This window comes from Carassius carassius, chromosome 30, assembly GCF_963082965.1.
Source record: "Carassius carassius chromosome 30, fCarCar2.1, whole genome shotgun sequence".
NCBI lineage: Eukaryota > Metazoa > Chordata > Actinopteri > Cypriniformes > Cyprinidae > Carassius > Carassius carassius.
This window is the reverse complement of record NC_081784.1, coordinates 1,719,016-1,746,831: the sequence shown is the minus strand read 5'-3', so window position 1 is coordinate 1,746,831 and position 27,816 is coordinate 1,719,016. Positions and strand designations below refer to the sequence as shown.

The following is a 27,816-nucleotide window of genomic DNA, read 5'->3' as shown; positions in this document are numbered from 1 at the left end:
GTGCCTAAAAATGACACTTACCTTTTCTAATTGTAATTAGGTTACTAGAAGACTAAGGGAGGTCGAAGAACAGCTCACAACATGTATGGTTGACCATCCTGGATTGGAGCCTGTCTGCCTCAATGTCTACTCTTTGCAGAATGCTGGCCAAATATACAGAGCTGACTATGGTCCTCCACGTTTGAGAGGAATACACCAGTAAGTTGTGCTTTGTTACATAAGTTAATAAAAGAATAAAAGTCTTGCCTCGAGTCTTGACTTTTTATTCCACCAACAAACAGTGCCTAATTTTCTTTCTATTTTATAGACAGTGTCAAGATTTATTTACATCAGAGGAAAAAGAAACTATAAAAAAAAATATATATAAAAAAAAAACAAGCATTGAAGATGCAAACATAATAGAAACAATGATAAATCTCTTCAAAACTAAATAATCACTTATGTTCAGGCGCTACAGGTATCTCTCCTATCGCTCATTTGTGAGCTGGTGCTGGGGTCATTATTCCAGCTTGTGTGGTCCTGCGCATCCGCTTAGTGTTTCCTGAAGAGGAAGGACACTACGTTGGGTTTAAACTGCCCCCCGTTTGAACCTGGTTGAGCTCGTCCTTGTACGGCTTCTCATACTGCGCTGATAGGTCCTCTGGGACAGGGATGGCCAACAGCGATTCAGTGTATGGCGTAGGGTTGACAAAGACTTCCTCAAAAATTAGGTCCATCATGTCAGCAACATAACCTGTATCATAAAACACAAGCACAAACATTTTTCGTTTTAATTGGTTGCGTTTTGTTTTTACATGTTTTTTATTTATTTAATTTTTTTATTTTTTTTTATTATTAATAAATGCATTTGAGAATTCCAAAATATGTGTTGTTTGAATTGATTTGAACCCTTACCAAAGGTCGGCTGTGTCTTTTCAGGTTTAGCTATGCACTCTCCCTTCCTACCCTTTGGAAAAGACATTTTGAAGCAGGGTACACCTTCCTCCGTTTCTGCTTGTGGTCTGTCTGCATTTTCATTATAATGCATAGCAGCCAGGTAGAGACTAGAAATACAAGACAAAACGTGTTAATATTGACAGTACTTTTTGGAATTATAGCATAAAATATCCAAGTAAACTTTATTCTACCTGCACAGCATTCCAATAAAGGTAAAGACAACATTCTTTGGGGCAAAACGAAGGATGACGGCATGGAAAGACTCCAACGATGAAGTCTGGTGGTGGGGGCTCAGTTTTGCAACATCCTTCAGCATTCTTTTGTTTGTTAGCAACTTTTCCAACTTGTTGAAAACTTGAGAATCTGCAGACAATTAGGAAATATATTAGAAAACAAATTTAGTACAGAATATTACAACGCTGATCTCTGGTAAATTTCTAAATGTGACTAAATAACTTTGTGTAGTTGTCCGTTTACTTTTTTGACATTTAGCCCGTATATTGATGAAATACCTGCTTGGAGCCATTTACTCTTGTCAGTTGTCTTGCGGATTGCATGCTCGCACTTGGGGTAAAGAGGATCCTCATGTGTATGGACATCTCGAACATGGTTCAGGATTGCGTTCCACTTTGCAATTCTCTCTGGCTCGGATGTTGAGCCAGCTGCAGTCCAGTACATGTGATTGCTGATGCTTTTCATCCACTTTTTGAGTATCTCACAGTCTTTCTGCTTACTGATTGCTTCCAGTTTCTTTGAAAGTCCTACAATGAAAGCAAAATACATTCCACTTAGTTAACCCATAAGAACCCGCTGTGACACGGGTGTCACAAACACTTGAGATTATCTGGTAGATTCTGTATGATATAATGGACTATGGACATCAAGCAGCTCCAAAATTGGCACTGACATACCTTTTGCCATGTGCCAGACATCATAGTAATGGGTTATTTTTCTCTCCCTAAGGAATTTCTGTACTTGTGGATGACGATCAGTGACAATGCAATCAAGGTTGACGCCACGCGACTCCAGTAATGCTAGACTCCTCGTCAGGCCCTCTTTTTCCATGTGGCAGCTACCACCAACCTCATTGCTCTGTTAACACAGAAAAACAATATATTAATTGAAAATGCATTATAGACTTTGATTTTCAATAACCACCTTAAAACATATTTTGGACAACTCACCTGAACCAACTGAATGTCCACAATGGTGTTAGTATTGAGATCCATCATTGTATAACTCCCATATTTTGCAGAGTACCCTGTTGTTGTTGTTTTTTTGTTGCAAATATTGACATTAGTAATCAACACCATTCAATACTTTGGTATTATGTCTGGCATTTTATTTAGTTCACTGCTTGCTTTTAACTTCAAACAATATGTAACCCATGTATAAACTACACAATTTCAGTAAAATATCAATACCTGGAGAGTCAGCTCTCATGTCACCACCAAGTATAACTTTTTTCTCCTGACTTAGCCACTGCAGATTCACATCCTGTGTGACTTTCCAGTGGTGAATAACTGCGGGTTCAATGAAAGCTCTGGCATGGCGGCGAAATGTTTTATACCGAAACAACTGTAGCTTCATTGTATTGAAGACCTGTTAATGTGGGTGGATAAATAATACTTGTAATTTGAGTTAAACTGAAGTAATTCAGTTAAAAAAAATACAGTTGCACATAATTTACCTTTTCGATTTGTATGAAAGATGCACCGCTCAGGTAAATGGCGACAGAAAGGTTCAGATTTCCAGCTGGTATGCTACCAAGGATAGGCTGGCTATTCCATTGTCTTGAAAATGTGCAATGGGGGCACAGCTGCTTCACAGACAAGAATGTCCCCAGCGTTTGGGTTCTTACTTCACATGCACGCGTGCAGACCGGACATAAATTAAACAAGTCCATGATGCAGTTCTCGTACACTATGTACTTTTTGTTGTTGTGGGTGGGAGTGGATGAATCTTCTCTATATCAAAACACAGAGAAAGGGAAACACATTTTTAGTTAAACAGATTGAGCTTACGTCTGGACTGAACTGTGAAGCATCACCCTGTTTTCAACTGGTTTAATAATTATTATTCACATAAAAATCATGAATGCTATAAACAACAACAGTCTCACTGAGACTAATCCTTTATGTTAGAATGTGAGCCACACATATATTTAAACACTCAGTAACTTACGACTGTAGACTAGAGCATAACGATGCTGTGATGGAGTCTGCAGGATCATAAGTGGAATCATGTCCCCTTGAAGCTTCCACTAAAGAGCTGCCCTCCAATGGATTGTCCTCAAGCAGTTCATCATGGTCTAAACGAGGTCTTTTGGGTGGTCTCTTTAAAGGTTTCGATGACAGGCACAGAGGGTCTGACTCTGCATTGGACATCCCAACACCAAAACCTTTGCAGGAGACAGTTGCCTGGACACCTGCATCCCAAATTAATTTTACTAAGCAAAGTCTAATGGCAACACATAATGAAAGCAAAGAAAAAAATGCCAGAATACCTACTAATCAAAAGTAAATGCATTTGCAGGTGGCAGGTACATACCTTCACTTTTAATTTCAAGTTGCAGAGTCTTTAAGCATAGCTGTGTGCCTACAGTATGTGTTTCCAGGTGGTCCGTCTGGCAGGCAACATCTCTTGAGAGAGGCAGCTGAAAGCAAGCACTTGATGTGCTGGCCTGTATAGAGACAACAAGGTCAAATTAGTACTCAATTTATTACTTTGTATATATTACATATATAATTATATTGTGGTATACATCTGGAACAGACTTATACAGATTTGTGCATTGTGTACAGCTCTATAAATAAAAAAAATATTTTTTTAACAAAAAAATCGAATAATTGCTTCTCTCTCACGTGCTGATAATTAATTTTAAAATCGGTTTTAATTGCTGTGTTTAAGCTGGGTTTAAGCTGGAGATAGCATGGGAGAAAAACTTTTTTTGTGCCTAGATGTTCTAGTACAGAGATCTGTAACATCTGTATTTATCTTATTACAATTACATATTACATACATATATATATATATATATATATACACACACACACACACACACACACACATTACAGCAGAACTGTTTCCAACACTCATAATAAATCATCATATTAGAATGATTTCTATTTTCTAAAGGATCATGTGATAGACCGGATGTCACATGTGACACTGAAGAATGGAGTAATGATGCTGAAAATTCAGCTTTGCATAAAGTATAATAAATTGAAAACAAATTATTTTAAATTGTAATAATATATCACAATATTACATTTTTTTCTGTATTTTTGATCAAATAAATGCAGGCTTGATGAGCAGAAGAAACTTGTTTCAAAAACATTAAAAAATAGTAATGTTTCCAAACTTTTGGCCTGTACTGTATCCCCCCAAAACTGCACAACTGTAGAGTAAAACATTAATAAAAAAGTGATAATAAAAAATGCGTCTTAAAACTGACATGATTGTACAAAATCACAGTCTGGGGACTCAGAACTCACAACAACTGCTAACATTAAGTTTAAGGTAAAAATAACTGCCATGAAATTATAGTTTATATTATTATCTTACTCCTATGCAATAAATTGTTCTTTCACTACATCTCTTTACCTCTGTCTTTATCCTCTTCTCTTCTTTTTGGCACTGTATCTATCGCAGACTATGATCATTTATAATGTGTCATGTAAATTCGGCCTTCCGTCACAGTCAGGAAACTTTCACCGTGTCTAGAACTGGCGCGAGCTGCCAGACCCGTTTCTACGAGTTTCCTTTAATTCAACTAACTTATACGCTCACTTACCACACCTGAACTCGACCACAAAACTACTAACGTTATATAACGTTACTGTACAAGACAAATGATCGAGCAAACCTAGCACTCATTAGCCTCTTTCACACAGTAATACCAGTTCCCTTTCATAGGTCACTTCAATGCTGCGGTGACGTCACCGCTATGGGAACACCTTCGGTGTGACGAATGTCTGAAGCCCTATACCATCCCGCCAATCCTATTGGCCAAATAGCGCGTGGCACCGCCCATGCATGCGTACGCATATATTAGAGATGTTCCGATACCCTTTTTCTCTTCCCGATACCGATTCCGATACCTGGGCTCAGGGTATCGGCCGATACCGAGTACTGATCCGATACCTGGGTGTGTATCTGTATATACAGCTGTATATACTACTAGCCCTGTGTAAATTTCTAGAATTAATTTATGGTGTGCTCCAGACTTATCCCTTGATAAAACATGAACAAATACATGGTTAACTACTGTATTTATTACAGTATTTTTATTATCTGACATGAATTTGACAGTAATATTATTTAATTTCTTAAGCGAAAAAGAACTTCAAATGCAGCCAAAAATCTAACACCGCAAACTAAAAAAGGTATTTTAGTATTTTAGTTTTACAATATTAGTGTATAAAAAACTGCAACAAATAAGTCTAGGAATATAAAAAATTCTATATTAATCAGATAATCTCTTTACAACAAAACAAGTAAAAAACAAGCAACCGTCTAGGCATAATTATTATTATTAATAGAGACGTATTATTACTACATAGAGACGTAGCTAAATCTACTGTAGGCTACAACAGTAGCTTAATATATTGTCAATTTACTCGCCATGAAGATCTTTGAGTGTCTGTGTTTATGATATGACAGTTTTCTCAAATGAAACGTTAAATTCTCATGAAGTGACGGTTTATGCGTTCATGTCCTCATATAGTGACACACGGCAGAAGCCACAAAACAGCGAGCTCCCGTGCATCTGCGCCCGTCTCCCACAGAGATGTAGACTTTGCAGGAGTAATATTTAAATAGTATTTTGCAGTTTAATATTCACAGACACTAGTATATATATTCGGCTACAGTCTGGAGCCCTGCGCTTAGACTAACACGGAAGCGACTGAACGCAGCTGCGGGTAACGAATATACTCAAACTTACTACCGGTTCTACAGAGACGCTGGTATCATCACATTTTAAAATTTTCAGCACCGTCTTGGTAGTGAAGTGCCAGTACTTGTGGCATCCCTAGTCGCCGTTTTACTGTCTGGTTGGTCCAGTCTGAAATACTGCTAAACAGCGGACATACTGCTAACCACTGATCTGTATTATAGAAGCGGCTTCACTGTCTGTTGGCAGTTTAGAACGCGATGAGCGATCCAGTCATATATAGATCAGTGCTGCTAACGCGTTTTCATTTCTTCTTCGCTGCTCTAAACAGGGGTTGCTTGTGGCATTACAGCACATCGTCCTGTGTTTGCAATGCATTCTGAGCAGCGAAGAAGAACCGTGCAGCGGTTAGGCAAAGCTAGCGTTCATAACTAGGTCTTGAAAATGGTATCGGATCGGTATATGGGTTCATGTACTCGCCGATGCCAGAATTTGTTGTGGTATCGGAGATATTTCCGATACTAGTATCGGAATCGGAACAACTCTAGCATATATATACCTGGTGCCGCGCGCCATTTCACTCAGATTTCATTCCTTCAGTACGAAGCGAATCTTCTGTGCCCTATTATCTCACGTTCTCAGCGATCATCTACGAGCAGTATACTCCTCTCCGCGGACGCGATGAGTCAACGAAAGGTAGGAGCCGTATGATGGGTTATCACGAGGAGGCACTTATGAGAGGTATGTTGCAGCCTCTCTACAGGTTCTCTCCTTGATAGCCTATGGCTACAGTAAAATATGCATACACTTCCCCTGTGCACTACGCCGATAGGAAGTATCCGCGCTCTGGAGTGTCATCTCGCGTCTAACCCCCACCGTTTCGCTTCTGCGGTCGCCGAGGCCCCGCACGAGGTGTTGGTTAGGGGCGATATGTGCGGCTTGACTATGAATACAGTGATGCACTGGAGTTCCATGTGCTCGCTCTCCCCCACTCGAGCGCGTTAATCAACAGTTTTTGCTCTTCAAATGGTGGATTACTTTGGCCCGATGTTATCTTGTTGGATTGAATCCTGCCGTGGATACGCTTCAGGATTATATAGAACGAAACGCAGCGAGTTTGACGCACACGTTTTTCTTCATGTTAATATACCAGGGACTATGCCCTTCACTGAGAGTGCTGTTAGACTGCTAATGCACATCTACCCTCTCACTGCAGTCCCCCATACTCTAAATTTGACTGTCTCGCAGCAAAGGCACCTCGAGCGTCATTGAACGGAGCTATCATTCGCATGCCCCCTCAGACACTCTGCACAATCCAGCTTTCAGAGTTTGAGGGACGGCGCGGAGGCTGGCAAAGATGGCCAGCGTATGACGGTTCACACAGCCGCCGCGTTCTCGCTAGCGGCACGGCCCGATGTTTATCTTGTTGGATTAAATCCTGCCGTGGATACGCTTCAGGATTATACACAACGAAACGCAGCGAATGTGACGCATGCGTTTTTCCTTCATGTTTGCCAAGGACTGTGCCCGCCTCCAGAGAGCGCTGTTGGACTGCTAATGCACATCTAAGCCTCTCACTGCAGTTTTCCACACTCTAACATTTGACTGTCTCGCAGCAAGGGCACCTCGAGCGTCATTTAACTGAGCTATCATTTGAGCACCCCCTCAGACACTCTGCATAATCCAGCCTTCAGAGTTTGAGGGACGGCGCGGAGGCTGGCAAAGATGGCCAGCGTATGACGGTTCACACTGCCGCCACGTTATCGCTAGCGGCGTGGCCCGATGTTTATCTTGTTGGATTAAATCCTGCCGTGGATACGCTTTAGGATTATACACAACGAAACGCAGCGAGTTTGATGCATGCGTTTCCTTCATTTTCTCTAACATTGACTGTCTCGCAGCAAAGACACCTCGAGCGTCATTGAACTGAGCTATCATTCGCGCGCCCCCTCAGACACTCTGCATAATCCAGCCTTCAGAGTTTGAGGGACGGCGCGGAGGCTGGCAAAGATGGTCAGCGGATGACGGTTCACACAGCCACCGCGTTCTCGCTAGCGGCGTGGCCCGATGTTTATCTTGTTGGATTAAATCCTGCCGTGGATATGCTTCAGGATTATACACAACGAAACGCAGCGAGTTTGATGCATGCGTTTTCCTTCATGTTCTCTAATATTGACTGTCTCGCAGCAAAGGCACCTCGAGCTTCATTGAACTGAGCTCTCATTCGCGCGCCCCCTCAGACACTCTGCATAATCAAGCCTTCAGAGTTTGAGGGACGGCGCGGAGGCTGGCAAAGATGGCCAGTGTATGACGGCTCACACAGCTGCCGTGTTCTCGCTAGCAGCGTGGCCCGATGTTTATCTTGTTGGATTAAATCCTGCCGTGGATACGCTTCAGGATTATACACAATGAAACGCAGCGAGTTTGACGCATGCGTTTTTCCTTAATGTTTGCCAGGGACTGTGCCCTCCACCAGAGAGTGCTGTTGGATTGCTATGCACATCTAACCCTCTCACTGCAGTCCCTACACACTCTACATTGTCTGCCTCGCAGCAAACGGTGCTTCGAGCAGCATTGGATTGAGCTGTAATGCCAAGCATTTCCTCAGACACCCATTTACGACGGCTCGCACAGCCAGCCGCTTTTCGCTAGCGGCAGAGCCCGATGTTCAATCTGTTGGCCTAATTCCTGCCGTGGACACGTTTCAGGATTATACACAACGAGACGCAACGGCTCTTTTACATACACTTCCCCTGTGCACGAACGCCACAAGCTTTTCGTGCCCGGACATTTTAACATGTATGACAGCGTTGCAGGAAGCGGAAATTTTGAGACCGCTAGTATGGTCTCGGGCCATGTGTGAACGCTTGCCCGACATTTCTCTATGGGTGTTACGCACGATTTGTCATGGATACACCATTCAGTTTCAATAAGGCCCGCCTCCTTTCCGTAGAATTCTTTCCACGGCGGCGAAGCCGATGGAAATAGCGGTGCTACAACAGGAGATGTCAATTCTGCTGAGCAAAGGGGCTATAGAGGAAGTACACCCCTCTCAGATGGAGGTGGGGTGTAACGGGGTGTAAAAAAAGTCCGGCTGGGGATTTGCGCTTCCCGAGAGACTGTCACGACGGATGCGTCTTTGACCGACTGGGGAGCTGTTTGTCAAGGGAGTTGGCACATAAACAGGTTGGAATTACTGGCTGTATTTCTCGAATCTGCTGATCGGCCGTCATGTGCTGCTCAGATCAGACAACACAGCGGTTGTGTCATATCTGAATCATCAGAGAGGATTATGCTCTCGCCCCCTGTGCAGGCTGGCGAAACATGTTCTTTGTTTTCAGAACTAAATTCTATCGATCCGAGCTGTTCATGTCCCCGGACGTTGGACTTTGGAGCGAATTTGCTATCCAGGCAGACTCTGGAGCAAGCGGAGTGGGGATTGCACCCCCAAACGGTAGTCTCCTATGGCAGATTTTCGGGGAAGCGAAGTGGTTTTGTTTGCGTCAAACACGACTACGCATTACCCGCTTTGGTTCTCCCTATGCCCTCCAGCACCCCTGGGCTTGGATGCATTAGCCCACAACTGGCCCAGGACCAGTTTGTATGCGTTTTTCCCCCAATCTGTCTGATTTCGGTGGTATTATGCAGAATACGGGTGGACAGGGTGGAACAGCTGCTGCTGGTGGCTCAGCGGTGGCACACACACAGCCGTGGTTTGTGGATCTGATCAATCTGTTAGCGGGCTCTCCATGGGAGATTCCCCTCAGACAGGATTTATTATCACAAGCACAGGGACTGATTTGGCACCCGAGGCCAGATCTATGGAATCTGTGGGCGTGGCCTCTGAGCGGAATGAGTTCATATGTCCCGGTCTTTCTGCTGAAACTACCGAGACTATACTGAATTCTAGAGCAACTTCTATGAGACGCTTATATGCTTTCAAGTGGAGACTGTTTACGGCCTGGTGTGAAACTCATAATATGGATCCAGTTTACTGCCCAGTGGCGTCAGTACTGGAGTTCCTTCAGGAACGTTTTTCGGATGGAGTGACACCAGCTACCCTAAGGTTTACGTGGCAGCCATTCAGCTTACCACGAATATATAAATGGTGCCTCAGTGGGCCGTCATCCACTGTTTCTCGTTCATACAGGGTGCGCGACGGCTGAGGCCTTTTCCGCCCCGTGCGAGTTCCTTCATGGATTTTCCATGGTGTTGCATGGTTTATCAGGGCATCTGTTTGAGCCCTTGGAATTTGTTCCGGATAAATCCTGACTTTATAGCACAGACTCTGTGGAAGTGTTGTTGCGACCAAGGCCTAATTATGTCCCTAGGTCGCATCTATCTCTTTCGCTTTCAGCAGGTGGTCCTGGAGGCTTTTTCCCCTGCTGTGGCGAAGTCTGGAGATCTAAGTCTTGCCCTGTGAGAGCTTAAGACTTATTTGGATCGTACTGCCCCATGGTTGAGTCTGACCAGCTGTTGTCTGTTTGGACAAAGGAATAAAGGCCATGCGGTAACAAACAACGCATGTCCCATTGGCTGGTGGAGGCAATATATTTAGCCTATGAGGCGCGCGGGCTCGCTTCGCCCTTAGGAGTAAAAGGTCATTCCACGAGAGCAGTGGCTTCTTCTCAAGCCTTTCTCAGTGGATCTTCTATGGATGATATCTGTGCTGCGGCAGGCTGGTCCTCACCGAGCACTTTTATCAAGACTTACAGTGTGGATGTGAGGATGGCTCCTGGCTCCCGGGTTCTCTCCGTTTGAGCAGATGCTTCCTTGGATCCCAGCTATCAGGTACGTCAGGCGTGATGGTATAGCGTTCCCATAGTGGTGACGTCACCGCAGCATTGAAGTGACCTATGAAAGGGAACATCTCGGTTACGTATGTAACCTTGGTTCCCTGAATAGGGAACGAGATGCTGCGGTTCTGGCCGTGCCGTACCTTGATAGCATTCTTCTTCAGTCATGAAATCTGAGTGAAATGGCGCGCGGCACCAGGTATATATATGCGTACGCATGCATGGGCGGTGCCACGCGCTATTTGGCCAATAGGATTGGCGGGATGGTATAGGGCTTCAGACATTCGTCACACCGAAGGTGTTCCCATAGCGGTGACGTCACCGCAGCATCTCGTTCCCTATTCAGGGAACCAAGGTTACATACGTAACTGAGATGTAAATTGCCGTAAAATTACCGGAACGACTTTACCAGTAAATTCAAAAATGCGCTGTTCACACAGTCAACAACATTCCGTCTTTTTGCCGGAAAAGCACCATTCACACATCCATTCCAAAATACCGGTAAATTCTGTGACGTCATTAACCTCTAAACAGCTGCGCTCGTATTTTTAAACAAGGAGGGTAATACATGGTCAGTATTTCTGTTGATGGTTTCATTTTTTGTTTCAAACTTTAGTATTCTTGCAACTGCTTTTATTACAGAGACTTCGTAATAGACGACTGGTTTGAATAATTATACTCACCATTAATAGAATACCTGATGCTGTAGGGAGCTGACCAATTTCGTCTTGAAAGGATTAATAGCACAATGAAGTGGCGATTGTAAATTGCAGTCTGTAAGACGCGCGACATGGCAGAAAAGGTGCGTTCACAAATGTAAACCATATGCTGATCCAAATTAATATCAAATAGGCTAGTCTATCAGCGCAGATAAACAGTTCTGCGTTCAAATTGAGTTAAAAATATGTTGCAAAGTACCGGAAAAAAGTAATTACCATGAATGTGACAGAGGGAAATAGAAAAAAAAAAAAAAAAAAAAAAAAATTATATATATATATACTTGAATTATTTACTAATAAACTAGTGTTTTCTGAGTCTGTGTCCCAAGGATGAAGTTGCCTGACTTGTCATCTCCTTATTAGACACGCATTCTATATGGATTATGATTGTAATAAAATAGTTTTTTTGTTTGTTTGTTTGTTTTTATTTCGTTAAGTAGTAATTTAAAGCTTTCTACTGATATATGCATCATGTCTGTGAGGCATGTATTCGCTGAGTTTCGGTTTATTTTTGTAAGCGCTCCTGTTCAAGACAAGACGGCAGAAAGCATGTTTATTTTCTTTATTTTATATTTCTTTATTTTATATTATTATCTCGCTGGCACCTATATGTCCCAAAAAAGCGTGCTTTATCTTGCAATTTCCGCACAAAATATTCGATAGTGTACATTTATATGGGTTTAACGTTAAAACATCGTTACATGCTTGAACTGTTTTATATCTTTAGATTTTATTTTAGACAATTCGTGATGATTTGAGAAGGCTAAACTGATCAAACAGGCTATGATCAACTCTCCCTCTCTGTGCTGGCCGCTTGCTACTTTAAAAACAAAACTTATAGGCCTGTTTAACGATCAAAAACTGCTCCAAACATACAAAACTGAACTATTTTAATAGCTGAAACAGTATTAGCTGTTTTGGGAGAATAGGGGAAAAAGTCCAGCACTCTTCGTCACTGCTCCGACTTCTCGTTTGTACCCTATGTGTTTTTCCCTAGGTACAAACTAAAATAAGTAAATAAATAAAACTTAAAAGTTTTTATTTTTTATTATCGTGTTCGACATGATGGGTCGCGTGTGATTTCATGACGTGCCGCGGGTTGAGATCCACTGGTTTAGAGCTACAGGATTTGTGGAGTAGCAGGATCCCCAAATAGATTGACAAAATTCATAATAGGAACAAGAAATACTTCCACTACTACTTCGTTTGTGATGGTCGTCTATTTTTTAGATATTAAGACGCAATGTTTTCAGTTTATTGATGACCTGACTTTGTCCTGTGAATGCATAGAGGGTTTTCACGATGCGTCATCAACCCGGAAGTCGGCCATTTTGGAGGCACTGAACGTAAACAGTGCCATTGAACTGAATGTACTCGCAAATTTGGCTGATTATTGCTTCTGAAAAATGGTTAAGTTTTGGTCTGTACTCATTGGTCGCACCGAGAAAAAACATTTCTAGTTCTATAGACTGCCGAAAGTTAAAGAGAAGAGTGCAAAAAACTGATGAAAGATGGCGTTTGAGGTAGAGAGAGGCACAGCATCAGCCACATGTGTAAATGAAGCATTATCTATGGCTACATTTTTGACGTAAAATAGTTAACTATGGGTACATACACACTGTCAATCCGATTATCTTTGTATCCGTTTGGAATATTATCTAAAATAACTGTTCAGGTCCGATTTGTGTGTCCACGCAGCTCTTTGACAACACGGCAATGATGTTGCGTTGATGGAGGGGTATTGCATTTGCAATATAAATGTTTTCTTATTTAAATTTGACGCGTCTTTGCGTTGACTTAACATTGAAATCACTCGCGCCTGACGCGCTATTCGCGTCCGGTCTGAACGCACCTTTCAGTGCGTGTCCTGTCCACTACAGCGGCAAAAGTCCGCTCAGTGCGCATGGCATCGCTGTAACGTCTCCGCTTTGGGGTGTGTCTGTTGCGAGTGTGTTTAATCTACGTTTTTTTTTCAACACACGGACAGTGGTTAAGGCGGCTCTGGCCGCGCTGGACTAAGTTACTGCGTCTCGAGCTGCAGAACTGTAGGAGGCTGGTAAGTTACTGTTTGCACAACTCTTTTTCCGCGCCGGTTTCAAAATACTTTTCAAAAATAATAATTTTCTGCTCGTCCGGCACTTTGCAACAACACAGCCTTGTTTCGGCAGCGACTTTCAGCATGTTCCCTATAACAACGTCTGATGTTTACATTTTACGTGGCGTGAGAAAGTCACATAAACCACGCGAAAGAGCGTTCAGACTGGTGGATTTCCTGATATGTGATTTGAATAGGATATTAAACCACATATGGATGTATAGCTTGAAACGGATTTCATGTGCTTTTTTTTGGACTGACAATCTGAACGTAAGTTAGTCCATGTCGGGATATGAAATAAAAGTAAGGACTAGTTAGAGAAGCTAGCTCGTTCAGATCTTTACCACATATTACCTTAAGTTTGTCAAAATGTTGAGCTCTTTCCTGCTTTAAGTCCTTCTCTATATGATTTTGCAGCTTCCATGTGTTGTTCCCGTGGTTTAGACATCAGAAATTAGTGTAACAATGTGTTCAGTAGTACATAAACAGTGCAATCCATGCCGTTGTTTACATCCGAGTACCTCCAATATGGCCGCGCATCCGGGTAACTGACCAAATCGTGACGTAGGTGAAAACCCTCTATTGCTGAGACAGTTAACAGTTATTTTATCATACCTCACTGCATCACTAACAGTTCCTCTCAATTGACGACAAATTTCTTCATCCGCCCGGATAAAGAGGAGCGCTTTAATTTCACTGTCGCTTCAGTTGGATATGGGGTTAGAATTGTTGCTTTATTCCAAATAAATAGATTATGATCCACAAATAAATGTAACAAGATTCACAAAAATATATCAAATTCACAAATAAATGTACAGAGTTTCACAAAAAAATATAAAACTCACAAATAAATAAAATGAGATTTGCAAATAAAAATATATATATTTACAAATGTGTTTAATGTCACAAACACAACTCTACCTGGTATTTATTTGTGAACCGCTGTCTGTGCATTTATAAATCACTGCACGCATTTGTGGATCGGTTCCTGTGCATTTGTGGATTTGAAACACTTCTAGCGTCGACGTACAGATAAATCCACAAATAAGTGGACTCCACCCACCGTTTACTCAAGCCAATCAAATAACGGCCACATTGAGCTGACCAATCGTAGCACGTTATCGCTTCAACCAATCACGTTTTGGCTTAAATCCAGGGGGGGGGGGCGTCTTGCCTGATCGGCCATGTTGTGCGTACTTGTCTGTAACGTTACTTGTGGACTTGTGAAATGTCATCAGTCGCTGCCCAAGTACTGTTTCCCTTTTCAAAGTTCACATCTAGCCAAGTCCAGTTCAAATCCCCGGATGTGTTCTTGCTCCGCTCCTTTTACCGAGGATGCATGGAGAGGTGACTTGTGCGGACTTGATACGGGCCATAACCCAGAATTCAGCTCGAACCAGGTTAGCATCAATGGCGGAGGAGAAAACTCACAACTGTAAGTTATACATTTCGAAATACTATTGTTGTTTTATCACAAAATGTAACGTAGTTCTAAGAGTTTTGATGCCAGAATGTTGTTTAAACTTCAAAGCTACCGTCGAATTTTGAAAATTTGCTCAGACTATTTCGTTACGAGTTGAAAAGTAGCCTAACCCTCGGCAAGTCCTCCTAAAAAGTAGCTAGGCCCTGTAACATTTTGTAAAATATGGGGCTGCCTGTGTTGATTCTGTAGTGGATAAACATTTGATATATTTTGCTTTGGGTATATCTAATGGGCAATTGTTTTGCCTGAGGGAAAAGTTTCCTAACTAACGTTTGCCTAACGATACTTATATCAAATGCAAACCTTATTTTAGAGTGCTCTTGTCATTTTAACCAAATAGTTTGCTTGTCTTTATTTAAATTTTTTTTACAAATTCTTTTATAATTGTATTATTTTTCATCAACTTAAATTAAGCATTATTTTTTATCAAGGGACTGCTGAGGAAACTCGGGCCTTGATAGAGTGGCGGGCGGCCAACGAAAGGCTTTTCACCGGGAGGTGCAATTCCTCCAAAAGTTGATGGGAGTGAGTATTCATTTTGAGTGCTTGTATAATTCCCTGCATGTCTGAAGGTTTGGAGCTAGATTTGGACAGTCTTCATCCATAAAAATGAATACGTTATTGAAGTGGAATCATGTAAATCTTTATGGTTTTGTTTTGCCTATAGGCATTTTGTTCCACTTCTGGTTTGGCCATAACTGCCAAACAGGCAAAGAAAAAATTGAATAACCTAAAAGATAAATACAAGGTAATCTGCCTGTTTCTCTACTTTCTGTTACTGAAAGAGGCTTACCAAGATGTGTGTAAAGACTTTCCGGTCATATTTGAAACCTAACATAGATGCATTGGCCCTTACATTTTATTTTGTAAAATGTAGTTTACTCCGTTTACATTGTTTACTCTGAGACTGTAAAAAGAATAGTTCACCCCAAAATGAACATTCTGCCATTCACCTACAATTTTAAGTTGTTTCACACCTGTATACACTATTTATTTATTCTTTTTTTTTTTTTTTTGCTTTACACAAAGGAAGAATATTTGTAACCTAAGAGTTCTGGGGCACCACTGACATGTGTAATTTTTTGGTGCCTCAAACTGTTAGGTTACAAAAATTCTTAAGAATATCTTCCTCTGTGTAGAGCAAAAATAAAAAATGTCTAAAAGTGTGGAACAACGTGAGGTGAGAACATGACAGCATTTTGCTTTATTTCAGGAGCTTAGGGACCCACCCACAGGAAAAGGGGTAGAGGCCGGTAGTGTGACTGCTGCCACCTGGCAGTGGTACACTGCAATGGATGCTGCACTCCAGGGGCAGCACTCAGTTACTATGCCCGTAGTTGTTGCATCAAACCCACTGCCACTACAGGTGGCTCAGTCAGCACACCAGGTTCAGCCCCTTCTGTGGAAGCCAGGAGTAGCCAGCAGTCAAGAAAGAGGCGACGGGACAGCCAGGCTCTTCTTTAGTTTCTAAAAGAACAGGCAGAGAGGGAAGAGGAGAGGGAGAGAGAAGCATTGGCGAGAGAAGAGGAGAGAGAGAGGGCAGCAACAGCCAGAGCAGAGACATATGTCTCTTTTTGAAAAACTTAATAAATTCTAAATTAATGTTGTTTTTAATGATAAATGATTTTATATAGATTATTTGAATAAAAAAAAAATAAAAATGAATGTTTCAATTTCAACCCTGGCAAATCATTGTTATAGCAACAGTGTATTCTTTATATTTACAACAAAAACACAAATAATATAAAATAATGTAATATCCAATGTCTATAGTGGTATACAATTATTTACAATCATGCAGTTAAATCTCAAGAAGAACATACCAACATTAAGAAAACGTATAAATGTATCTATACCCATCTACTTGCACATTTATTCATACCTATCTTTCTAATTAATGTCATAGCTATTTCAACTGTTTATGTTGCTCTTTTAATGAACATGACAACATCTGGAAAGGTTTACTGTCTAGATGTAGTACTGTTCAGTTAGACACCCAGGCAGTTCCACGGGAGAAGAAAGCTGAGCAGCCAGACGTCCTCGGAGATGGTTCCCTGATAGGTCCCTCTCACCCACTGCTGCATTCTCACCATCCTCGCTGTCTTCTTGTCCTTGGCTTTCCTCCTCCTCCTCCAAGAGATCACCTCCCATCACACAGATGTTGTGGAGGATACAACAGGCACCAATCACCTTTGGGGCGAACAGTGGCCTGATCTCTAGGGCCCGCAAGAAAATTGCACGCCAGTGAGTTTTTAACATCCCAAAAGTGCGCTCGATGATGTTCCGTGCTTGTGCATAATGCCTGTTGTATCGGGCTTCAACTTGGCCTGTTAATCAAAAATCGTGTAGAAAATGTGTAGTGTATTGCAAATTCATAACAGTAAAAATTTGGTTTATCGTGTGTGTGTGTCTGTCTGTCTGACATAAAAAAAGTGTTCTTACTTGCGACAGGCTGGCGGTATGGGGTCATGATTGCAATAGGATGCTGCAAGCAAGGGTATCCCCCATCTCCCAAAAGATAGTATCCAGCTGGTGAATACAGAGCCTCCTGGTACATTGGTGATCTGCGCAGCACAAGGGCATCCTGTACAGAGCCTGGATTGCCAATATACACATCTATAAATATGCCTTTAGCATCACAGGTGCCCTGTAGAATGATGGAAGGGAAGATCTTTCTATTTATGTAGCATCTTTTTTGTGGCATTGCAGGAGGAACAATCCTGATGTGGCACCAGCAGCACAGCGGAATGCCTCATGGCCAGCAAGGTGAGCAAAGCCACCCCCCACCTCATCCATTTCCTCTGCTTTTGGAAAATGAATAATTTTGTGGAGGATGGTCATCATCTCCTCCACAACATTGTGAACAGTCCTACAAACTGTTGAAAGTGGCATGCTGAAGTCATCTGATGTGACCCTGTAGGATGCTCCACAGGCAAGCCAATAAACCGTAACAAGTACTTCAATTTCACGGCTCCATCCATGGGCTTTTTGACGGGGCAGCATCTGTACCAGCATGTTGATGCTGTTCCTGGAGAGCCTGAAAGCTGGCTTTAAATCCTCTCCAGAAAAAAACTTGACCAGGATTGGTACCTGGTCATTGATCTGTGAATACCTGCGAGTGGGACTTTGTTCCTGTTAAAATATATAGATAATATATTAAGAATGTTTTTACTTTTGTTGTATTATGTATTTGTTATATGTATTGCTTTTAAAAAGTTGTTACTATATGTACTGTCGTTGCATTGTATTTATTATATTTTTGGATTTAATATAAGCTATATACTCAGTTGTTTTAAGGATTTTGTCTAAAATTTACTAAAATCTGCCATAATTAAATCTCCCTCTAACATTTGCTCTTTTCGTGAAGTATTTCTTTATACTCTATTTCGGTTTCATTCATTTATTGATAAGCTCTAGCACAACATTCATCCCAGAGTCTAAAAGTTGTAGCCTATATGATTATTATAGATATTAAATTGTCCTGTTTGTGTTAATGCAGTAATATGATGTGCACCTAGCTATATAAAGATGATAAACTATCAACTTATTTGAGCACCACAAAGACAAATAAAAGGTGTGTGAAGTGTAAGCTAGTTAATTTAAATGTTATCAACTGTCAAACCTATTGTACTTGTCAGTTTATTTGGTATACTGAAAAATCTAATGTTGTCTCATTACATCCCTGCAATAGTTTACATAACTTTTTGTGAGATAGTACTTTGTAGTCTGTTGATAGGGTGCCTATATGATACATTATAATAAATTTTTATTATGACTTTTCATTTGGATATACCTAACTAAGTCCACATAAGTATATGGGCAGTTTATGAAGAAAGAATAATTAGAAAAACGTACAATGCTAGAGAGACATGCTAATATGGCACGTCTCTTCGCCATCCTCCGCTGCATCCTGGCTTTTCTTTGAAGGATTCGTCTCCTCCGTTCGGCAGCCTCCTCTTCAGCATCTTGATAAATAGCAATTGCAATGGCAATCCTAAGCTGTTCCATTTTGATTTACACTTATTTACAATTGATTTACACTTTTCAACCGTATTATTTAAATTGTAGCTGAGTGGGTTTATTGCTAGATTGTTCTTAATGAAAAGAGGCAGTTGTTTCCACATATTTTATTTATTTTGAACGACGTAAATATAATCACAGTATTAATGTTACCTGAACCACATATTAATGTTTAATAGTTTTTAAAATAAAAAAGAGACAGTCGTTTAATATTATATTCAATTTCATTATAAATATAAAGTGAAAATAATCAGAGTAGGTAAATATTAGTTTTTTAATACTAATATATTTAATATATTGAAAATAAAAAAGAAGTTAATTCAAGTAAAACATGCATGCTGAGTGAAGCTATCAAGTACGCTGCCGTTCCATTTGTAGAATGACTGGACTCGCGTCCTCCCGTCCTCGAGAGTTCGTTCTTCTGAGTCCAACTTGGCATGTCCAAACTCGGAAGGACGGAAGTCCAGACTCTGCGAACTTGGTATTGAGAAATGCCCTGACTGTCTGTTGTTGGTCTCAAGTTCGGTGTCTATTCCCGCAGTTCCCCTGGCTGTAAGCCAAAACGTGATTGGTTGAAGCGATAACGTGCTACGATTGGTCAGCTCAATGTGGCCGTTATTTGATTGGCTTGAGTAAACGGTGGGTGGAGTCCACTTATTTGTGGATTTATCTGCACGTCGACGCTAGAAGTGTTTCAAATCCACAAATGCACAGGAACCGATCCACAAATGCGTGCAGTGATTTACAAATGCACAGACAGCGGTTCACAAATAAATACCAGGTAGAGTTGTGTTTGTGACATTAAACACATTTGTAAATATATTTTTTTTATTTGCAAATCTCATTTTATTTATTTGTGAGTTTTAAATTTTTTTGTGAAACTCTTTATATTCATTTGTGAATTTGATATATTTTTGTGAATCTCGTTACATTTATTTGTGGATCATAATCTATTTATTTGGAATAATGCAACAATTCTAACCCCATAGTTGGATGACATTTATTTAATTTTCTTAAACGGTGCGTGAATGCGTCACATTGTTATGATTGGCCCGGAGTAGACGTCTTACGTCACCGCGTTCTGAACTCGTACGTACTCATACCGGTAATTTTCCTTCTGTGTTCACACAGAGCAGAATTCCGGCAACTTACTGGTAATGTTACAACTTCTCATACCGGTAAATTGCCTGAACGAATTTACCGGTATTTTTTAAAAGATCCTGTTCACACATGATCTCTTTACGGCAATTTACCGGTAATTTTCCGGAAAAGTCTGTATGTGTGAAAGGGCTTATTGATTGCATTTCACAGGAAGATAAAGACAACGGCAGTCGGCAGTGCTTTTTCAATCAAGTGGTTAAAGCTAACAGAAAATAAATTTTTTATACTTACAGTCATGGGTGATGATGATACACTTGGACCTGTCTGTACTCTGAAGATTGTTGGGATGGCCGTATCCTTTAGACGCCGCACCGTACTGTCCTTGTTTTCTTTATAGTCATCTGCTCCAAAATGCTCTGAGCAAACACGCCATTTCTTGATCGTTTCTACCGGTGTTTTGAGATCAATGTTCAGAGCAGTCAACCATTGATTGTTTAGTTCCTTGTTGTTCACTGGTATTCTGTGAAACATGACGCCGGTAGTGTATCCCCTCGACTTACTATCACAGCCCTTTACTACGCACAGAACCATGGCTAATCGCACAGGAAAATCCACGAACTTCACCTAATTTGCCGACTGAAACTACACAAACTTAGTCCCGGTGTTGTACCGAAATCTGACTCCCCGGACAAATCGCACTCCCCTTCGCGTGCACGCGCGTCACACATTTGAACGAAGCGCTTGCAGTTAAACCTTCAGTGGTTTATTATAAGCCTTTTATTGATCGTTTTTTTTTCCACAGTTGGCACCAAGAACGAACATAGAAGCGTTGTCTGATTAACAAACTGCTAACGGATGCAAAAATGCCGACTGGAGAAGGTCGTCAACGGAATTAAACCGCAATTCCCAAAGTAAAAGTGCAAGTTTTACACTTAAATTATTAACTGCACCAACTTTATCATCTCGCAATGCTCTTCCTATAAAACCTGCTTTTCATTGTCATTTAAATTGATATTTAATCACATTTAGTTTGTTAAACTAGGATGAATTTAGTTAGAATTTAGTTCTCATAAAATAATATGTATTATTAGGCTACATTTACATTTAGTCATTTAGCAGACGCTTTTATCAAAACGACTTACAAATGAGGACAATTGAAGCAATCAAAATCAACAAAAAAACAATGATATATAAGTGCTATAACAAGTCTCAGTTAGCTTAAACAGTACACGTCGCAAGGGCTTTTAAATAATATAATAAATAAAAAGAAAACAGATAGAAAAAGAATAGAGCACGCTATTAGAGTTTTATATATATATATATATATATATATGAAAAGAAAAAAAATAGAATACAAAAAGATTAGAAAGGTAGTTAGATTTTTTTTTTAAGAATAGAATTAGAATAGTGAGTGTTAAAGTTAGAGGGTCAAATAAAGATGGAAGAGATGTGTTTTAAGTCGATTCTTGAAGATGGCTCAGGACCCAGCTGCTCGGATTGAGTTGGGGAGGTCATTCCACCAGGAGGGAACATTTAATTTAAAAGTCCGTAAAAGTGACTTTGTGCTTCTTTGGGATGGCACAATCAAGCGACGTTCACTTGCAGAACGCAAGCTTCCAGAGGCACATAAGTCTGAAGTAACAAATTTAGGTAAATGGGTGCAGAGCCAGTGGTAGTTTTGAAGGCAAACATCAATGCCTTGAATTTAATAATATCTAAGGTATTATTATTATCATGCAATATTTATTGTACGATCAGTATTTATTTGACAGTGCCTTTGTATTTGTGTACTGGTCTCATAAATGTTGTTGTATCGTATAGTCCTTTTATGATCTAGTACATTTTGTCTTATCTCCTATTACTTTGTTTAATTTTGTTTGTTTTGTTTGCGAAGAACGTTGTTTGAGTTCACCGAGTACTGTACTGTACACACTGTTTATGGTTGAAATGATTTTTAAAATTACTTTGACCAAATTACCATTTAGTATGACCCAAACAAACCCTTTTTTTTCTATTTAAATAATTTGATGACCCTACTGCTGATTTAAAAAATACAATACCATTGCTGTCATTCTTGAATACTGAAAATAATGAATATAAAATTAATATTTTTATTATAAAATATCTCTTGTGTTCGGGTCAAAAGGATTTCTTCCCCTGAAAATACTATTTAATGTTATTACACTGGACTGACACCTATGACTTGGCTTACACATTATGTCTCATTTTTTGGAAAATGTTCATATTTCCTTTATGATTAATGGGGCATTCGAACAACATGACCAAAACAAGTTGACAAAAAGATAGAATCCAATAATTGATGATAATGTAGAATAATGGGAGATTTTTAAACAATTTCTGTAGGCCAGACATTTTTTTGACCGGGAACACCACAAATGAAAAGTTCAAAATTTCAAAACAAATGTCCCGGTAAAACTTTAAAGAACACTATTATGATGTTAAATATTGATAAACTTATTCACAAAAAAACGTATAAATACAAAACCAGTATTAATTTAATAAAAACAAGTGAACAAAGAGATTCAGGTTGTAACGATAAAACCTTTGTATTCATCGGGAAGAAGGAGGCGGGAACCGGCGGACAATCAAAATTAAACTTTAATTACAAAACAAACACAAAACAGCGCACCAGCCCCTCACGGACAACTGGTGCGCGCAAATAAAAACCAAAACACAACTAAAAGCCCAGGCCTGGTCCTCTCTCGTCCTTCACTGTCATCGCTCCAGTTTTATATCCTTCCATCTCCTACGTGGGACTCGAGACCGGTGGGTCGAACAGGTGTAGCTCATCTCCAATCACTCCACCGGCCTCGCTCCCATGTCCCTCGGCCCCGCCCCACTCGCCACAGAGGTATTTGATGATATAGAATAACTAGCGATTTACTAAAACATTTTTGTAGACTGTTAATTTTTCAAAGCTACGTGGCATTAGTACATACATTCCACAGTACACTCCCAATACAGGTTAACAAGGTCACAGTGAAACCAAATTTATGCTGATGTCACATCTTGCCCTACAGATGTGTGTGCAAAAACATTTGACTGTAGCTCCAACAGGACAGGTTTGGTGGGGGGAGTGTGATTTTCACAGCAATTATACTCCCCCCACTAATATAGGTTAAAAAGGTCACAGTGAAACCAAATTTATAAAATAAAATAAAATGGAACATGAACATGTCACATTAAGAGAGAGCCTCACATGGACAAGCAGAGAACCAGGCAGCCCACCAACAACTAATTGATTTCTCTTTTGCTCCTTCTCCAGCTTGAAGGGACAAATACCTTGTTAAATGTAACAGCAAAGCTACATAAAAAAATTAAGCAAAAGAAGAATGAACTCAGTTAACTCTTGCACGATTTTGTGTGCTCACTACAAGCACTCTGCTGCGCCTCACAGTGTGAACGCAAAATAGTCAATTTTGCAATTTATGGAGCTTAAACGGACACATGCACAGAAAATAATGTCAAAATACTTGTGTTGACCAGTATCCCTGAAAAGAGTCGTTATGTATCACATGAACAGAGAGTCTTGAGAGCCTCAATTGTACAAAAAAAGAGCAGCCTCTCAGTAAGTGCACATACACCTGAATGAGTTATCTTTTGCACATGCAGCTGCCTGCTACCCCACAGCTATTTACAGAAACTACTAAATAAACACAGGGTTTATCAGCCTTGCTAATTGTATTTGTCTAGTCTCAAAATGAGTATAAATTTGGTTTCTCTGTCAAGTCAAGTTACCTTTATTTATATAGCGCATTCAACAAAAAAGATTGTGTCAAAGCAACTAAACAACATTAATTAGGAAAACAGGGTGCCAATAATGCAAAATGACAGTTAAAGGCAGTTCATCATTGAATTCAGTGATGTCATCTCTGTTCAGTTAAATAGTGTCTGTGCATTTATTTGCAATCAAGTCAATGATATCGCTGTAAATGAAGCGTCCCCAACTAAGCAAGCCAGAGGCGACAGCGGCAAGGAACCGAAACTCCATCGGTGACTGAATGGAGAAAAAAACCTTGGGAGAAACCAGGCTCAGTTGGGGGCCAGTTCTCCTCTGACCAGACGAAACCAGCAGTTCAATTCCAGGCTGCAGCAAAGTCAGATTGTGCAGAAGAATCATCAATATCAGGTGCAATATTAGTGCTGTGAAAATCACACTCCCCCCATTAAACCTGTCCTGTTGAAGCTACAGTTAAATGTTTTTGCACACACAGTCTGTAGGGCAAGATGTGACATCAGCATAAATTTGGTTTCACTGTGACCGTTTTAACCTATATTAGTGGGGGGAGTATAATTTCCACAGGTGCAATATTAGTGCTGTGAAAATCACACTCCCCCCATTAAACCTATCCTGTTGGAGCTACAGTCAAATGTTTTTTGCACACACAGTCTATAGGGCAAGATGCAAAGGCACTGTCAAATAATAAATACTGATCGTTCAATTAATATTGCGTGATAATAATAATACCTTAGATATTATTATTAATAATACATATTTTACGAGAACTAAATTCATCCTAGTTTAACAAACTAAATGTGATTAAATATCAGTTTAAATGAAAAGCAGGTTTTATAGGAAGAGCATTGCGAGATGATAAAGTTGGTGCAGTTAATAATTTAAGTGTAAAACTTGCACTTTTACTTTGGAAATTGCGGTTTAATTCCGTTGACGACCTTCTCCAGTCGGCGTTTTTGCATCCGTTAGCTGTTTGTTAATCAGACAACGCTTCTATGTTCGTTCTTGGTGCCAACTGTGGAAAAAAACGATCAATAAAAGGCTTATAATGAACCACTGAAGGTTTAACTGCAAGCGCTTCGTTCAAATGTGTGACGCGCGTGCACGCGAAGGGGAGTGCGATTTGTCTGGGGAGTCAGATTTCGGTACAACACCTGTCACGTTGAAAGTTACCGAGCCGGGAACTGTTTTCAGGCACTGCGTCATATCCTTACGCCTGCTGCACTCATGGTACGGCAGCAAAGTTTCTTGATTATTACGCAGGAACGAGAGTATAGTTCCTAGACATATCAGCCTAGAAAATCGCAACTTTTCATTTTCCGTTGGTCTTAGTGCACGATGTAACTACAGAAGAGTCTAGTTTTAAATAGGAAAAATATCAAAACTCTTTGGTAAATTTTTTGAGAGAAATGCTAATGGTCTTGTCCACTTCCATTCATTATGCTAAGCTATGCTAAAAGTGGTACCGCCAGAACCGGAGATCGGCTGAATGGATTAAAAAACGGTAAAACTCAACTGTTTAACTCTGGGGGAGTTGTAAAATGAGCCTATTTCCAAAAAAAGTGGAGTATCCCTTTAACGCTTCAGTCATTCATATTCTCTCACACATGCATCTGTCAGACTGTTTTCCGAGTGAGTCACAAAGAATGATTGCACTCTCTCTCTCTCTCTCTCTCTCTCTCTCACACACACACACACACACACACACACAGCCCGCAGCTCTAATTCCAGGAAGCAGCTGATGATTGTCTGTATCAGGCCCGTGAATGACACCCCTGTTTTGACTCCCGTTTTTTTTCTATCTCTTTCCTCAGAATTTGACGTGGCTCCAGACGGAGGAGAGGACGGAGATAAGCAGTGACAGGATTGTGCAGGGAAGGGATGGTGGTTTATTACACGTCTCTGGGGCGTGCATTTCTGCGGCCGACACGTCTGGACGCTTCGCCTGAGTGTTGAGCACGGCTGTGACTGAACACAAAAGATTGGAAAAAAGAGAGAGAGAGAGAGATCTGAGACAATGATGTCACTCATTCCCGATAGCGATGAGGATCATGTGGAATTTCGGTTTTGATTCCTTAACAGTTTTAGTTTCTTAACAAAGCTCTTAGTACTTGACTGCTATATTTAAAGTGCCAGTTCATCCTAAAATTTAAATTCTGTCACCATTTACCCACCAATCGTCTGTCCAGGCCGAGCTGTGAATGTCATGAGTTCAGTGAATCAGTCAAGAGTGAATCATTACACTGGTTCAAACTGATTTTTGATTATTTTGAATCATTTGATCATTAATCGGACTGTCAGACAGTGTTGTTATCTATAACTATAACACATTTTAACTGTTTAAAATTTGGTTGAAATGAACTCAGAAATTGCTAATAGATTTCACAAATAAAGTAGTTACTGAAGACTGAAATAATATTTTCTTGTAAAACATACTCCAGTAAACTTGTTTTACTTTATATAAAGTTTAATTTTAACTTTATTTTTACATTGTATAGCTGAAATAAAATCTAAAAATTCGATGAGTTGTGATGAGAAGTGTATTTTAGTTTGTTATCTAATTTTTTAATAAATATTTTGTTATTAATTAAACGAATCTTTGGATCATTGATTCTAAAAAAAAACTAAAACAAAAAAGATGTTCTTTTTTCAAAAAAGTTCAACTTTTTTTATGTCTATTTTAGTATTTATTAATTTGTATTTCTGTTATTTAGTGAATTTAATTTGTCCTTGCTGAATAAAAATATACACTATTTTCTTTAAAAAAGAAACAAAAAAAGGAAAAACTAACTGACACCATACTTTTTTACTTGTTTAATGTTTTGTTGTTTTTGTTGTTGTTTATTAAGTCTTTATATAATTTTTGTTTAACTTTAAGTGAAGATTAGAAATCTATCCTTGGCAAATACATTTTTTTTCTTTCATCTAAGTTAACATTTATTTTATATCCATTATTAACTGATTTACAGATTCACCTGATGTTTCAGCACGCAAACTGCGGTAACTTAACAGAAGCAGTGCTGTCTACATTGGATGCGGCGTCGGGCACGCTACACAACAAATTACCAACAACTGATCGTGCGCGCGCTCTGTTTCTGACGCACTTCAAGCACTCGATGGGCGGGGGAAGATTGAAGAGCCGGACTTTTTTTTTTTTTTTTTTTTTTTGCTTAATTTGGTAGTATTTCGAATTAATGGTTTTTAAATAGTAGCCTATTATAAAAAAAAAAATGTAAAAAAAAAAAAAAATCACTCGTTCACTCATTCTGGCGCCCCTATGGATGAGTGGCACCCTTAGCATTTGCCTATACAGCGGGCCGGCCCTGTACAAGCTAGGTAACCATAAACAGTAAAGCAACACGCTTATATATCATTAGTTGACTTACTTGTCCGAGGTGTTTAATGTTAGTTGAGCCAAAGAGAGTTGGTACTGATCCAGACTTTAGTTTCAGACGTTCAGCAAGCCCAGCTCTGTACTGACCCAAGTTGAGGAAACAGTCGTCGGTGAAATGTTTGCCGCAGACATGCAAAACTTTCGGAATTTGTGTTGGCGCATTTCCAAAGAAAATGAAATCAATCCACTGGTTCTTCTGGGGCTTGGATGAAGGAACTAAAAAAAGGCTGCGGTGTTCATTTCTACATCCAATTACTGAGCAATTATTATGCTTCGCTCGCTCAAAAGACATGATATCTCTCGTCTCGTGGAAAAACTAAAATCGCGCGCGCGTTCCTACTTCCTTAGCTCATTTTCTCATGGGCGGGAAATATTTCTCTGGGCGGGCAAAGCAGAGAAGGGGGAGGTAACATTTCTCCTTAAAACGTCACAAAGAGGAGATTCAAGATCAGCCCGTTTGAGCTTCCGTTTTCTCAAAGGCAGAGAAAGATAGCAAAATCTCGATTTACACCGATTACAATTTCTAGAAACTTGGGGACCATATACAGGCTAGGGGAAGTCATATTAATGTTAAAAAACCTCAGAAAGTGAAAATTTCATGTCATGGGACCTTAATGC

At 40.1% G+C, this 27,816-nt stretch overlaps 1 protein-coding gene across 1 annotated transcript; it reads right to left on the bottom strand.

The window, feature by feature from the left end:
- Positions 1–501: 501 nt before the first annotated feature.
- LOC132111075 (uncharacterized) lies at positions 502–27,816 on the bottom strand. The gene is made up of 11 exons (XM_059518244.1): positions 27,191–27,816; positions 3,487–3,619; positions 3,121–3,364; positions 2,627–2,903; positions 2,361–2,538; positions 2,121–2,197; positions 1,848–2,028; positions 1,449–1,697; positions 1,128–1,299; positions 895–1,043; positions 502–733 (listed from the first exon to the last, which is right to left on the bottom strand). Exons 1-11 carry the CDS (start codon positions 27,488–27,490, stop codon positions 558–560), a joined length of 2,136 nt encoding a protein of 711 aa, XP_059374227.1. The 5' UTR covers positions 27,491–27,816; the 3' UTR covers positions 502–557.